Source organism: Haemaphysalis longicornis, unplaced genomic scaffold (genome assembly GCF_048455015.1).
Source record: "Haemaphysalis longicornis isolate Haplotype H1 unplaced genomic scaffold, Haemaphysalis longicornis Haplotype H1 scaffold_1, whole genome shotgun sequence".
In the NCBI taxonomy this organism is placed as follows: Eukaryota; Metazoa; Arthropoda; class Arachnida; order Ixodida; family Ixodidae; genus Haemaphysalis; species Haemaphysalis longicornis.
In genome coordinates this window covers 405906984-405921914 of record NW_027526203.1, presented here as the reverse complement: position 1 = coordinate 405921914, position 14931 = coordinate 405906984, and the positions used below count along the sequence as shown (strand labels likewise).

The following is a 14931-nucleotide window of genomic DNA, read 5'->3' as shown; positions in this document are numbered from 1 at the left end:
GGCAAACTGGCAAAAAAAAAGAGCAAACGCCGAACTAAAGAATAAAAATATCGTCCGTTATTTGTCCCGTAAACACTGAAATGGCGGTACACTAGCTGCATGGCCTAAATGTTCAGGAAGATGAAAAACAAATGCATGATTGAAAAAGCTAATAGCAAATTACGTCGCAAATTAAGAAGTAAACAAGTCACGAATGACTGACTGCACGCACATCATTTATTTAGGAGTGTCTTCATTTTTTCACAAACAATATGTAAACCTCCGACTAAAATGGAGCCCACGATCGGTGACTTAATCGCCCGGCTTAATTTACAGTCCAACCACCTTCAACGATGTCAGTGGGCCGCCTTCTAGCGTGCACCTTAATGCTGATGTGCCGGACCACTCTGGGAGACACCAGCGAGCTGACGACCCAAAACGCTCCTCTTGTGCAAGGGCACCACGGTAAGAATGACGAGGCATGCATGTATACAGTGGGGATACGGCGATGAGATGCCAAGGGACACCGAAAATAGAGTGAACGTTTATACACTACCAGTTGAGCGGTTCTAAACCGAGCTTATGCTCCTCCTTGGTACTCCTGTACTATTTTGGGCAATATGAAAGGGAACACAGGAACGCGTGGCAAGCAACCTCGAAACAGACTCGCAGCGATACGCGGATGGCGCTGTGAAAAACAAAGGGGGAAAGGAGGGCGCTCTTCCGCTAGCTGTTGGCACTCCCACCACGCTGGGATTTCTACAAAGCAGTAGCTTACGTCATTTCGCCGATATATGGTATGGTCCGACAGCCGATAAGACACGGTGGGAATGGGAACAGTTGTTAGAACAGCACCCCCCTTTCCACTTCCATTCCGACGGCGGCCGCTGCGTATCACGCATAGCTGGGTCTGAGGGTGTTTTCTATGCGTTCCTGTGTTTCCTTCCATGTTGCTCATAATAGTACCTGCTATAACGAACGCGGACGCAACGTGAAATGCGGGCTGGCGGTAGATGGCGGAGGGCCCGAAGGAAGTGCGCTATCTGCCCGCCGGCGCGTAGGGACGTTTTTGGTTCGTAGAGGAGACATCATTTGGGCCTTCTCTTTTTTTCAGGAGGTAATAAAGGGAAAGCTTTCTGAGCGGGGCCGATGACGTTCTGTTAAAAAAAAAAAAAAAAAAAAAACTAATGCATTTCCCCATAGACCGCTTGGTTGACCAAAATGGTCTGATAAGGTCTCTGAACACGCGGCGTGCGCGTAAAACCGGGCTTGCATTGTGTCAAAACAGTTGCTTGAAAACCGCGAAAAAGGAACGGTTCTACACAAGACAATACACGCGTCCGTCATGAAGGAGTATAGTAGTATACCCTTATCTCATAAACCACCTATCGGTATACACCTTTCGATCGTTCGTCGATGCGTTTACTTAGTGCGAAAAAAATCGCCGCATGGGTTCGTTCTTCGTTTGCAATTTGGGTCGTTGCGACGCACTTTTAGCTTTCGCGCTTCTCTCCACTTTCTTTGGGAAGGGATGGCAAATATCTTATCTCACGTGGCGGTTGGGAGTGCTGGTACTTCTGGAAAACTGGCAGGGGCGCGTTAGCACCGGCGACATAGCGTGGTCTTCCAAGGGCATGCCGCGCTATCGACAGGCCGCGCCTGCAAAATCGATGCCAATAAATAGCCATAGAGAGCTATAGAAAGCTACTTCGCATCCTTGGGTTTGTGCGAGCTCTAATTACCTGTATCCACGCTGCCGATGGTTGTAACGATGTTGCAACATATCGCTCCTTCTACACTAGTCGCATTGCCAAATTTAGGCAGTTGTCCCATTTGACATCCAGTTTATTTTGTCGTCAATAATTGTTGTAGTAGAAAAGCAGCCCAGGATTGGCAGTGAAAAGCAGGTGCGACAAGCAGTGTGCTAAGAAACTCTGGCTGATGGAAGAAATGATCATGCAATCAATCATGGTCATCGCATGTCCTCTTTTGCCCGCGTTTATGTGCCGGCGGAATAAATTAAACATCGAAAGCGATTTATTTATTTATTTATTTATTTATTTATTTATTTATTTATTTATTTATTTATTTATTTATTTATTTATTTATTTATTTATTTATTTATTTATTTATTTATTTATTTATTTATTTATTTATTGGATGGCTGGTTGGCTGGCTGGCTGATTGATTGACTGATTGAGTGAGTGACTGACTGATTGGCTGATTGATTGAATGATTAAATTGACTGATTGATTGACTGATTGATTGATTGACTGATTAATTGATTGGTTTATTGATTGCAGGGTTTAACGCGCCGACGCAACGCAGGCGATGAGGCGCGTCGTAGTGGAGGGCTCCGGATTAATTCTGACCACCTGAGCATCTTTAACGTGCGCCGAAATCTCGTACACACGGGCGTTTTTGCTTTTCGTCTCCACCGGAAAAGCGGCCGCCGCGGCCGGGAATCGAACCCGCGAGCAGCGCAACGCCTTAGCCACTGAGCTACCACGGCGGGTCAATCATCAAAAGCAGTCGTGTGCGACTGCGGCATTCAGTAAATGACAGTGTTGGCCCACTCGCCGTCAGCAAAGCGCGATCTTGTATACCAAGCCGCACATCTCGCTTCGTCAGTCTTGGAACACTGTGCAATGGACTGTGTCATGAATAGGGTGTTATGAATGCAATGCAATGAACGCTGTGTTACAATGAATACAATGAATTGAATGAAAGCTGCGTTACGAATGCAATGAATAAAGCATTTACGAGCATTTACGGCGCGCAACAGGAATATTCGAGCACGACTAGAGGACACGACAGTTTGAGATTCGCAGACAAAATCCGCAAATGAACTAAGAACTAGCTTCGATGCACACCTCGAATCATTGATGCACGAGCACGTCAGCTAGCAATTGCAGTGCTCTCTGAAAAGATATACGAAGTGTTTTGTGCGCTCCCACCAGGGTTCAAAAGTAGTTTCACTTGTAATTACTCAATGGAAGTAATTTATTTTCGCTACTAATGGCGTAAAGATGCTTGGGATTTTGCAGGGCTTGGAACAGAGCATAACTGGGGTTATTCCATCGCAACTCGTTAATGCCTTGCGTTCCAGCAGTTTAAATCCTACAAACACGCTTGCCGCGAGTGTTGTTTATTTGGAGTATTACAGCTAGAAATCGGTGCCCGCGCTACATTTTCAGAGAAAACTGAAAGTATTCGTTATAATAAGTAAATACCAATCCTCCCACCTATTTTATGCATTAAAAAAAAAGACTCTGGTATTATACGAAGCACAATGAGTGGTTTTTTTTTTCCTTGTAAATACCAATTTGTGGGGAGCAATTACGCCCTACCCCGATATCCACGCCCAGGATCAAAATACTAGACTAACATATAAGTAGATCCAGGGGCAAAAACAATGAAAAAAACTGTTGAAACGCGTTAAATGTAGCAGGGCTTAGTTCAGAGGGAGTTTGATATTTATTTACCTACATCTGGCAACTTTCGAACGTAAGTATAGTTAATTTTTGTTTTTCGTTTGTGGGTTGTCAACACCGGGGATACTTTCATAAAGCAAATGTTTTTAGTCTAATCTCACATGCAACTCATCCGCAGTCATGGTAATACAATTACAGTCGAAGTCTTCTTAATGTTACTTTCGGCTCCACTTATAATATTTTTGCCTTATTTCTTTTTGCAGTGGAACAATGCCAATATGAAGAATTCATTAGTAGAAGGGAACACTGCCGCAAAAACTATAATTTCCTATCCTCGAGGAGCGGAGAGCACTGCCAGTAAGTGCTTTTTGGCTTGCATTAACAAGAATAAAATAGTGTACACTCCACTTCAATAGCGCATACATACGACAAAAGTCTCGCCTACTTTGCCACTGCAGCCAACAAAGTTGCAGGTGTGCAAAACAAGGTTTTTCAGATATCGCCGCTTCAGATATTTCTCATTCAGTACCAGCTCAGCAAATTTCAAGGGAAGTAGCGGAGGGGAAATAGAAACTTTATTTACTTAGAGAAAACTGCTGTTAGGGTGCAAGTGTGGTCAGGTGTTTGGGGTCTGCGAGTATTTGCGTGCAGATTGCCCTAGTTTGTGGGTCAGCGAAGATCCGGAGAGCTTGATTAGTGATGTGCAATTCACGGAGCCAACTTCTCCTACATGGAAGGCATTTCAGCGGCGGTGGTGTTGGAGAGTGGCAGACGACCCACGCGCAATACGTGTGGTGCGGCAAGGAACAGCTGCCACACCTTGGCAAGAGCGGAGGTATCTGCCTAGAAAGTTCTTTCTGGCTAGCGGCGTCAGCAGATTCGATTGGGGGTGGCATTGCTAAGGTGAGCCAAGAACCCAAACGCCCGAGGTTTCGGAGCACAACTAAAAGGGGATACAAAAATAATTCACCATGATTCCCTTCGCAGCCCAGACGCAGCTACTGCATACCAAGCACCAACGTATTTAGTAAGCGGTATAAGTGTCTTTAATTGCCGGATGATGGCTACATCGATCCTCTCAAGCTGCGGTGAGAACTGAGACGGTTAGAGACGGTTTACTTGATGGTTAAAATGATCATCACACTTGCGGTGTGCACTGGTGTTGTTTCGAACAGCTCTGCGTTTTTGGAGGGTACTAACTAGACGGAGAAATGCGGGCTTCTCGGTGTAATAGCTTGGGGTCAGTGGGTAGGTGCCTGCGTTGCCAACCCCTGAAGCACGACCTGGCAATCATTTCTAGCGGTATTGATGACCACGGTAGTGGTAAAAGATACAGCCGAAGAAAGTACGGGTAGAATGATTGGCTCTGTCGTATAAACACAGTTACGAATGGAATTTACTGGTAATATAAATGTGTGTTGCGAGAGTGGCTGGGAAGAGAGGAGTTCTATCATTCGGGCAGCGGTCTATTTCTCATAAAGTAAGAATAAGCTACAACTCGTGCGAGGCTGCCCATGCGTTAACGTGAGGGACCCAATCTTCGCGCCTGCCAATGCAAGTGCACCTGTGCGAAACGCTGTATACATTGTTTTTAGTGCCATTGCAGCTTGCTTGACCTTACCGCCGTGTCCTTCAATATTGGACTAGATAAGCGTGGGTATGATGTACAAGATGGTGTTTGGTGTGCAGCATTATGCAAGTCTACGTCGACTGCCTGACCACTGCCCTGCGGAACACCGGCTGCACGACGAACCCGTTCTTCTTAACGTGGGAGGCGAAGCGCGTCAGCGCAAAGATCCGTGAGAAGAGGCTCATCTGCAATATACACAGTGGTGAGATGGCTTCGAGCCATGCTCATTCTCGCTTCACTTTCCCTTCACATTGGCCACGCAACAAAACGCTCCTAATACTGGGAATATATAATGCACAAACCGATATATATGAACTAATTGAACAGTTGCACTTAGTCAAAAGCAAAGACAGGCGAACACAGACAAGCACTGGGTTCGCCTTCCTTACTTAGTTTAAACGGAAAAAAACACCGCGAAAGCAGAACTAAGGAAGACGAGGCACCACCAAGCGCTGACTGGCAATTGAATGTTTATTTTTTTTAAATGGATGTTTTTACACACGTGTGCTTGATAACACTACACAATTTGCACGTACACGTGTACTTCACTGTACACGGGTACTAAATAAAAGGTTAACTTCTTGGAAATGAACTCTCAGTTAGCAGTCAGCGCTTCGAGGTATCTCGTTTTCCTAAGGCTATGTTCAGACTACCGATGTAGCCGCGATATCGTGCGCTACGGACTTAAAATATGGCGTTTCACGCAGTTCGGTTGGCTGAGACGTCAAATGACGTCATTATTTAAAGATATTATGACAGTTGCGACAACAGTCTGAACCTGGCCTAAGCCTGTTTTTACGCCATTTAAGCATTATGTGCCCACTGGCCCGCGTTAACTATATTTTACGGCTCTTGCTTAGTCTTGCCTTTGAAGCTAAGCTGGCCCATTTGACGGAAAAAAAAAACGATCTTTATAGTTATCCGCCTTATGATGCTTCTCTGTTTCATGTCCAGTTCAGTTTAGCGCTGGTTAGCTAAACTGAACTGAAATTAGACGAGGTCTCAGTCCTTTTACGGTTCGCTTGAGAGTGCTCGTTGTGGCCATAACACATTATGAGCGAGTAGGCGGTCAGATACTTGTTCAGTCATGCCATGGCTTCGCTACTGTTCTTATAGCACGATCGTTCCGCCGATTGTGCGAGACCTGCATGTCCTTGCACGGCGCCTGCTCCGTTTACTTTGTCCTCACTGTTTCTGTTCTTCCGTTGTCCTTCAAGCATGGGAATCCTCATCCCACGGCACATGGACAAAAAAAAATTCACCTCGACCACAAATTAGAGCGGCATTTTTTCAAAGAAAGTTGTAAGAGATATCCACCAGAAACATATTCACCGATGCAGCCAAAAAATGACTGATGTCTACAATAGCGCATACCAACCTAAAAGAGGACAAATGCTCAATACCCATGAACTGTACTACTCCGAAAGAAGCTGAAATGCTAGCCATAGCACTCACAATAGGCCGAACGACAACCCCAACCACGCTTACAAACATCTACACGGACTCCAAGAAGGCTCTTGCAAGCGAAATCACCTTCCCATCTACACTGCAACTTATAGCCGCAGTAAATGGACAGTCCAGAATTCACTGGGTCCCTGGGCACATGGGATTAGCAGGGAACGAGCGAGCAAGTCAGCTCGCTCCTGAAGCACTCATCCGGGCCTGCGTTGCGTCGGCGCGTTAAACCCTACAATCAATCAATCGACAAGAGCTACTGATGACCTCGAGGCATTGGAACTTACGTTCCTTCTCCGGCCTGCCTCAAAACTTGCACGCGCTCCTCTCCGTATAGAATTTATTTCTTGGAGGGAAACCAACGTGCATTAGACAACATTTGACGTGGGTTGTAATGGCATATCAATGCCCAGAAATCATTTAGGTTGCCAATTTACCCTTATTAGTTTCGACGCTTTGAGAGATTTTCGAGGCATGTACGCCGGCAAGAAAAAGTGGCGGCTCTCTAAATGCGTTAGCTGAGAGCGTCTGTGAGAGTGCGGCAAACTTAGCGCCCCTTAGCTCCACGCAGCTAGTGCATGCAGTAACAGGCACATTCAGTGCACAGCATCTGACTGCGGTGTCCAGAACAGAGACAAGCGAACTCGTCACGCACCCGCAACACGGGTCCTTCTCTTTAAAGGGCATTTGCGGTTACGCTTCGTGGAGCCGCGACCAGATCGTCTGCCTGCTGCAAGCTAGTCCTCTCACTGGTTGATACCCCCCCCCCCCCCTCCGCTAATTTAGCAAACAGTGCGCATCGACAGTTTGAAACGCCCCGCCCCCTATCCCCCAACCCACACTACGACCCATTATTTCTTCTTCCACCTTGCTAGGCAACAATCACGTGAAAATTGAAGGAGTATGCATCAAGCACAAACGGGAATATCTTCGTATGAATTTTGTGCCAAATTACTCCGATGTTTGTCAGCGTTCTGCATTTCACTGAGAGTTAAGGTTAGTCGTTAGGAATAGGGTTTCGCATATACAACTAGATATACTGACACTTAAACCTAGCTTTGTGAAGTGAAGCTTTCTATGTCTCGCTTGTGGCGGTGTAAAAAAAAATACGCTTTTTTTTATTATTTCCAATTGGCTTCACATGTTATTGTTCCCTACCGCTGCTAACATGTACCCACCTGGCCTTTGGGTAGGTCCAGTGGTTATTATTCCGGTTTCACGGCGTAAATTACGCGGGTTCGATTCCCGGGACCTCCCTAACCATATTTTTTTTCTTGAGGTTTCGGGGTTATTAAGTACTCTGGAAGGATTTGTGTCGGCCTTAACTCTGCTGTTAAAACACACTGCAGGAAAGCCAACTTTTACTGTCGGACAGCCGAGATCAAACAATGGGTGTCCACAAAGGGCACATCAATCACACACCGCATAAACAATGCACAACGGGCATTGGCGTATTTACGTGCATAACGGGCTCTATTGTTGTATTCGAATGCAGTATAGCGTCATATGGTTGAGCGGTGATGATGATGAACGCATTCGCTGACAGGTGCACAGAGGGCACGTTGATCACGCCAGCCGCTTAAAGGACACTAAAGGCAACCAGCAAGCTCCGAACCACTAAGCAGAATGTTTCCTCATGGGCCTCCCCCCACCGGGCGGGTGCCCTAACAGCAGCACCAACGCTCGTGAAATAAACATTTATACTTCCTCCTCTTCATGTAACCCGTTATCAGTACTGACGCTTTGATGGAAAAAAATATTGGCCGCATATCTGCTCCTTAGGTTGCAAATGTCGACAAAAGACGATAGTCTTTGTCGACATTTGCCAAATGCTTGCCTTCGTTTCCCGCTCACTTCTCATGTTGTTCCTATTGCGTCGCGCTCCTCCCAAGGTAAACACGCTAAAGGCTTGCTCAAGTCAATTTAAATTTACCGCGTTCCGCTGCTCCAGGCCGGGTGCCTGGATGCCAGCGCTGCCGTACGGCGGAGACGCGCGTGAATCGGGGCGCCCTACTTCAACGTTTTGCGTTGAAGTAGGGCGTTGAAGTAGGGAAAGTTTTGCGTTTCAGCCACCTTTCTTCCAGAATGGGGCGTTAAATTTCTTAAACATGTCGGTAGCTCGAAACAACATATCACTACGTTACCAAGTGTTTCACAACCTCTGACTACTTCATTTCCTTACTGAACTGTAATAACTCGAATGACCCCTTCGAACATTTCGAAATTTACGGTGTCATCGATACCCAACCACGATGTCCGGGTACTATTTTTAATACTCATGCTTATCTTTAATATCCCGTTCAACGTGAACTAATTTCTAATTCTTGAAACTCGTACTGTGATATCATGTTTCGACTCGCAAGCCGCCTACCGGGCATATTCTTCTGGAATCCTCTCCATCCAAGCAAACAACATTCTTCGACACTCCGATTGGACCCCTGGCCATGCCTCCCTTCCTGGAAATAAGCACGCACACGCGCTCGCTCGAGAAATGACCCACCGGGCGTCAGAGGAAGCGGACTGACAGATCCAGGATGGCTCCAAGACATCAGCTTCCATCATCCCATCCCATGAACCTCTCAACTATACACTCACACTCGCCTACTACCGCACACAAAGAAAAACACTACCTCCACCGCACCACTCCCTATCACGCGCCGACGCCACGTCATGGCGGCAGCTCCAGACACCCACGTTCCCAAACTTACACCACAAACACCTCTTCTACCCCACTTGCGAGAGCCCCACTCCCACCCTCTACCACTCTGTATGGGAGTGTCCGCGTCCACCAGACGGGCTCACCCCTATACGCATCTCCACCCTCTCCTCTTGGGAGGCTGCTCTGTCCAGCACTGCCCCGCAAGACCAACAACGGCTGATCGAGCGGGCCCGCCTGATAGCGTCCGCCATTGGAGTCCTGGACTGAGGACCCCACTCATAGAGGCTGCTCTTCGGCTAACAAATGTTCAATAAATGTTTTCACCACCACCTTACCGAAAGCTACCTTCGACGCCTCATGCTCGTCAGCGGCGCGGGCATATCGTTACGAGGAATTAATATCAGACCTAAGATCAAATTTTTAGCAGCATAATTTGTTGTGGCTCATCATTTGAGAGATTTGCTCATTTCAATTCAGCGATCTAGGCGCACTGTGGCGAAGCAGGCCTGGCCTATGGATTTTCTTGAAGCTCGCGTCACAGAAAAGCCGGCGTGGGTGGCGTGTGACACGAAAATCCTGATTTGTCGATAGGCCCATGACGAATGCTAATGCTATCGTGTCTTTCTACGAATGCCACAGGTGCTGCTTACGCGAACGCGTAACCCCCCGTGTAGGAAAGGGAGGAGCATAAACACGCCGCAAGGCTGCCTAGTGTGCCGTTATGTGGAGACGCGATACTTCGACATGAAGATTCGTCTGCGTGAAGCAGCGAGAAGTTTCCATCCTTCCCGGTTTCTGGGGTGCGGCGATTCTGATATCATCGTTCATATGTAAAGAATGTCGCTAGGCGATGATGCTTGCGTTAGGGTAGAAGCCGAACAGCATGTCGAAGAGAAGACGCTGGGACCGGGGCCCTATTACAGTATCACGCTCCACTCTTAAAAGCGAAACATTAAGAACCTACATTTTTTTACAACGTACTTTTTACGGAAACTTATTAAAAATTGCTTTCTGGTTTCCACACAAACTCCGTACAGACATTGCAATTTGTAGTCAGTACCAAATTTAAGTTGTTTTAAACAACTTACTATTTTCTTTTTTGTTTAAGTTGCAAATCTCCTCCACACCGGGAAGCCATGTGGACTTGGGAAACCTGGGAAGGGGGCGTAACGGGTAGGTTCTCATTTATCGCGCACGGATAAAGAAAGCATTCTTCTGAAACCATCATGAAGAAAAAAGAAGGTTGTGGATGCGAGCCACGTTCGAACTCAATGCCGAAACTTAATGCCGAGAGGCTGAGACTGATAAAATGTTCGTGCGTGTGGCGAGATTCCACACTATATAAACGCTAATAGCGCCCGAATTCATGCAGGACTTGCAGGCATTATTTTGTTTCTGTAAGCTTCATACAGCGTTGAGAAAATACTATACGCAGCTTAAAGTTTCCCGGGAAGTTGGCGCAACTCAACTTGCTGGCAAGTGCGAGAAATTCAGTTTTGCGAGTCCACTGATAGAGCTCAGTTGAGCTAGTTAGTGATAGAATTGCATTCTTGGAACTTTGCATTCTTTGCGATCAATTTGGAGCTAACTAGCACCCACTGGACCCGTGTCTCTATATAACGCCTCAAGGTTTACTAAGCATACTGAGCACTGTTGGTGACACATCTCTCGCAGAATTGCTGCAGCTGGAGGGAGACAGCCAAGACAGCTGCTTGCGGGTTCGTGCTGTGAAGCTTTTCTTCAAGTGCGGCACGGCATTCCACTTCCACGCTGAAGGAAAGTCTCTCACATCAGGCACCATCTGCGAGTAAGTCTGCAGCTTACAAGAACGCAAGCAATATCTCGCGACATTAACGGTTTTAATTATTCGGCTTTGTTCGCACAGACTCCTAAAAGTGTACGTAAACTGTGGCAAAGTTGCTCTTGAGGACACCAACTGCACAACGGACGAGTATCTGAAGGCAAATATGAATTACTTCATTTCTACGTCTTCGAAAAGGCACGCAGTGCTCTGTCCTAACGTGACCAACTTGAATATGACGTCACCAGAAGAGAAAAGTAAGTGAAGTTTGGTGTTGGGCTTTAGATGGAGCATGTTTGCAGGCAACGAGCACCAAGGAAGGGCCAACACAATGGGATCACATTATCATATAGATTCACCAATATGAAACCAAACTTGTAACCTCAACCCGATGCCAATGGGTCGATTAGCGACTTGTTTTGTCAGGACCCTGACGCAGACAAGCCCTTGTTCGGAAATGGAGCTCGGGGCAATGCGAGTTCTGGTGATTTAGGCAGAACTTTGTCACATTATAAACTCCAGGTATGCTATGTTAATTCCTTGGGCTGAATTTCGGCGCTTATGTGCTTAGCTTCACTGCGCGCAGAAACGGAAGCGAACGCATTAGGTTTCGGGAAAGTGTTGTGGGCACGCAGCGAGAGAACAAAGGCACCTACCAGTATCCGTACTTGTTTTGTGTACCGTGAGCTAACGCGCCGGAGCTGCCGCCGCCGCGACTGGATTGAATTGGATTGGATCGAATAGGATTGGATTGGATTGGAAATCGTTTTAGCAGCAGTAAGCACGATAATCAGCTAATCCTACACAACCAGAAAACCTAAGAATAACCAGCTGAACCTTACTTAGCTCATGCTACGTATATCCTCGCATAGCCGAGCTAAGCCCCTGCTAATTTTTTGTCGATGTATTCGCGGAATTCAGAACTTTCATATTCATGGGGAACGCAGTTCGAAGGAGAGTAAAGTCCGTTTTAGGAAATGCTTGGGCACACGCCCTTCTTGATAAGATATGCACGTGTGCAGCTGCGACTGGCAAAAAATCCCAAATCCTGCCACCTTACACAATGCCTTTATGCAAGGTGCGTGCATGTGTTGCGACATGGTGAACAATAAGGAAATACAATAAAAGGCACAGACGAACACGATAGCGTGCAATTGTGCTGCACATGTACAGCCGGTAAAAGGCTTGTCTATAACACAGTGTTCGTACTCTCAGCCCTATCCTGTCCCGCCGGAGCGGGATTTGAATAAAACTACTGCGGAATTCTGAAGTCTTTGCCCTTCGCGTTTGCCTCCGCCATGTTTGGAACGAGTATGTTACGGCAGTTTTCGGATGTAGCTGGTTGAAGTTGAAATCGCTGTTATAGACAAGCGTTTTACCGGCTGTACTGGAGTCGACGGGCGGGGGAGAAGGAGAAGGAATAACTTTATTTTACACGGGTTAGGAAAGGGTGACGGGCGGAAGACGATGCAAAGATGGCGCTGTAGTACTACGTTGCCGAAAAGTGCGCGTAAAAAAACCTACCCGTAGCAACTAACTTTGATCCGTGACGCGTAAAAGCAGCGATTAAGCATAAAACAAGCATGGAAGACGGCAGCGATTGAGAAAAAGTGCGGGACTTGGGTTGCAAACATTGTCGAAAAATTCTTAGCTTTCTACTTTTATTAAAAAAGCAACATTAAGCTCAGATGCTTTTTTTAAAGCATATAACCGCGGCAATATCGTGGCTTTATTGAGCCCGTTCACATGAGCAAAACCCCTTAAAGTTGTAGGAAGTGAAAAATTATACGTATGGAAAGTATAGTTACCTCAATTTCTCTTTAGAAGCACGACGAGTGCACCTTGTTCGAAGGAATTTCTTATTCGTTAAAAGGAATGAATGAATCAAGAGACACCCTCACGGCACAAAGAGTTGGGTCTTTCTTTGCTGTGGTTATAGGGTGATGTTTGCGGAGGAAAGTTTCGTTGCTGGACGTATCCCTAAAAGGTGCTGCATGATAACGATTTCAAGTAGTAAGCCTAAAGGCATGACGAGATTCCTTTTTCAATTGGCCTGGTTTACTTGCGATCAGTTCCCCACTATCTTCCCTTGCCAACGACCTAGCGCAGAGTGCTTCTTGGCACTTCCCTCGACCGGGTGAATATAACTGGAGGGCAAATGAGTGTTTTGTTATGCTAAACGGTGTGTAGCCCCAGCTTAATAGGAAGGAGCTGCTAATATTTGGCAGTTTGGACTTCATAATCGCAAAAACTCCCGAGGAAGGCGATGACTGTGATGCCATTATGCTGTTTTGCTGCCAGAAAAATAACCATTCGGCAAGTTGATGGACGAACTTTGCAAACTAGAAATTATTCGATCCTTTGAGTATATTCTAGGTAAATCTATGCTGTTACAGCTTTAGGTTTAGCCTTGGCATTAGGTGTAATGAGGCGACATGCTATAGGTGTTCTCAGGACTTTTATTTATTTATTTATTTATTTATTTATTTATTTATTTATTTATTTATTTATTTATTTATTTATTTATTTATTTTATTTTATTTGTGTGTTTATTTGTTTATTTATTTATTTGCAACATACTGCGGACCATTGAAGTTTCATGCAGGATGAATGTTGTTTGCATAGTAATCAAAGCAAGAAATACAATGGAAACATAAATAGGGCGAAACAAAACAACAAACATCAATGGGAATGATAAATGGGATCTGTGAGGGAATTCCACTTTTTTGTTGCCTTTTATTGCTTTTATTTTCTTTCCTAAGAAAGACAATAATAGCGATCTTGGCAGGTTGGATATAATTCTCTTCTTTGTGGCATGATTTTTATTATTTAGCGCGCATTACAGCCCCTACGGGGGGCATATTTGTTCGCTTCATCACAGGTACAGCCTGCCTCTATCAGTGACTCTATCCATGTCTGTAGAACGCCTTAGCTGCATCAGTAAAGGTGTACGCATTAGGGAATTAAAATATCCCCATAGTTAGACTGAGGCGCGTGTTTACATTTTATTATAAAAATCATTTTTCTGTAAGCGATTCGCATGCTTAGACCGCAAATCGTTGCCGGCAGTTTAAGTAGAAGCACACGCTATTGTAGAACAAAGTCATCGACAAATTGCAACTACACTGAAAGACGATTAGAAAACAGTCGTAATGGTAGTACATACGTAACGGTAGTACATAATGGTAGTTTGTAGCGACCTGTTTGTAAAGTGACGCTTGTCAGCAATACTCGCTACAAGAACAAAAATTTCGTCTCCCCTAAGGAGCTGTGCGTCTGGCTCCCGAAGTTCAGCAGTGGGCATCGGCATACAGCGAGAAAGAAGAAATGGAAAAACACCAGCGTCTGAAAGGTACGCACTTGCCTTTGTCCTACCGCGTCTGGTCAAAAACCGTTCACAAATAAATAAATAAATAAATAAATAAATAAATAAATAAATAAATAAATAAATAAATAAATAAATAAATAAATAAATAAATAAATAAATAAATAAATAAATAAATAAATAAATAAATAAATAAATAAATAAATAAATAAATAAATAAATAAATAAATAAATAAATAAATAAATAAATAAATAAATAAATAAATAAATAAATAAATAAATAAATAAATAAATAAATAAATAAATAAATAAATAAATAAATAAATAAATAAATAAATAAATAAATAAATAAATAAATAAATAAATAAATAAATAAATAAATAAATAAATAAATAAATAAATAAATAAATAAATAAATAAATAAATAAATAAATAAATAAATAAATAAATAAATAAATAAATAAATAAATAAATAAATAAATAAATAAATAAATAAATAAATAAATAAATAAATAAATAAATAAATAAATAAATAAATAAATAAATAAATAAATAAATAAATAAATAAATAAATAAATAAATAAATAAATAAATAAATAAATAAATAAATAAATAAATAAATAAATAAATAAATAAATAAATAAATAA

General features: G+C 44.0%; 1 protein-coding gene across 1 annotated transcript in view; it reads left to right on the top strand.

Annotated features, from left to right (window-relative positions):
• Nucleotides 1–332: 332 nt before the first annotated feature.
• LOC144161289 (uncharacterized) overlaps nt 333–14931 on the top strand; it is a 55558-nt gene continuing 40959 nt past the window's right edge. The window contains exons 1-5 of the mRNA XM_077692101.1: nt 333–444; nt 3677–3770; nt 5103–5245; nt 10832–10964; nt 11043–11215. Of these exons, the coding sequence (XP_077548227.1) occupies nt 333–444; nt 3677–3770; nt 5103–5245; nt 10832–10964; nt 11043–11215 (655 nt within the window). The remainder of the gene's footprint in view (nt 445–3676; nt 3771–5102; nt 5246–10831; nt 10965–11042; nt 11216–14931) is intronic.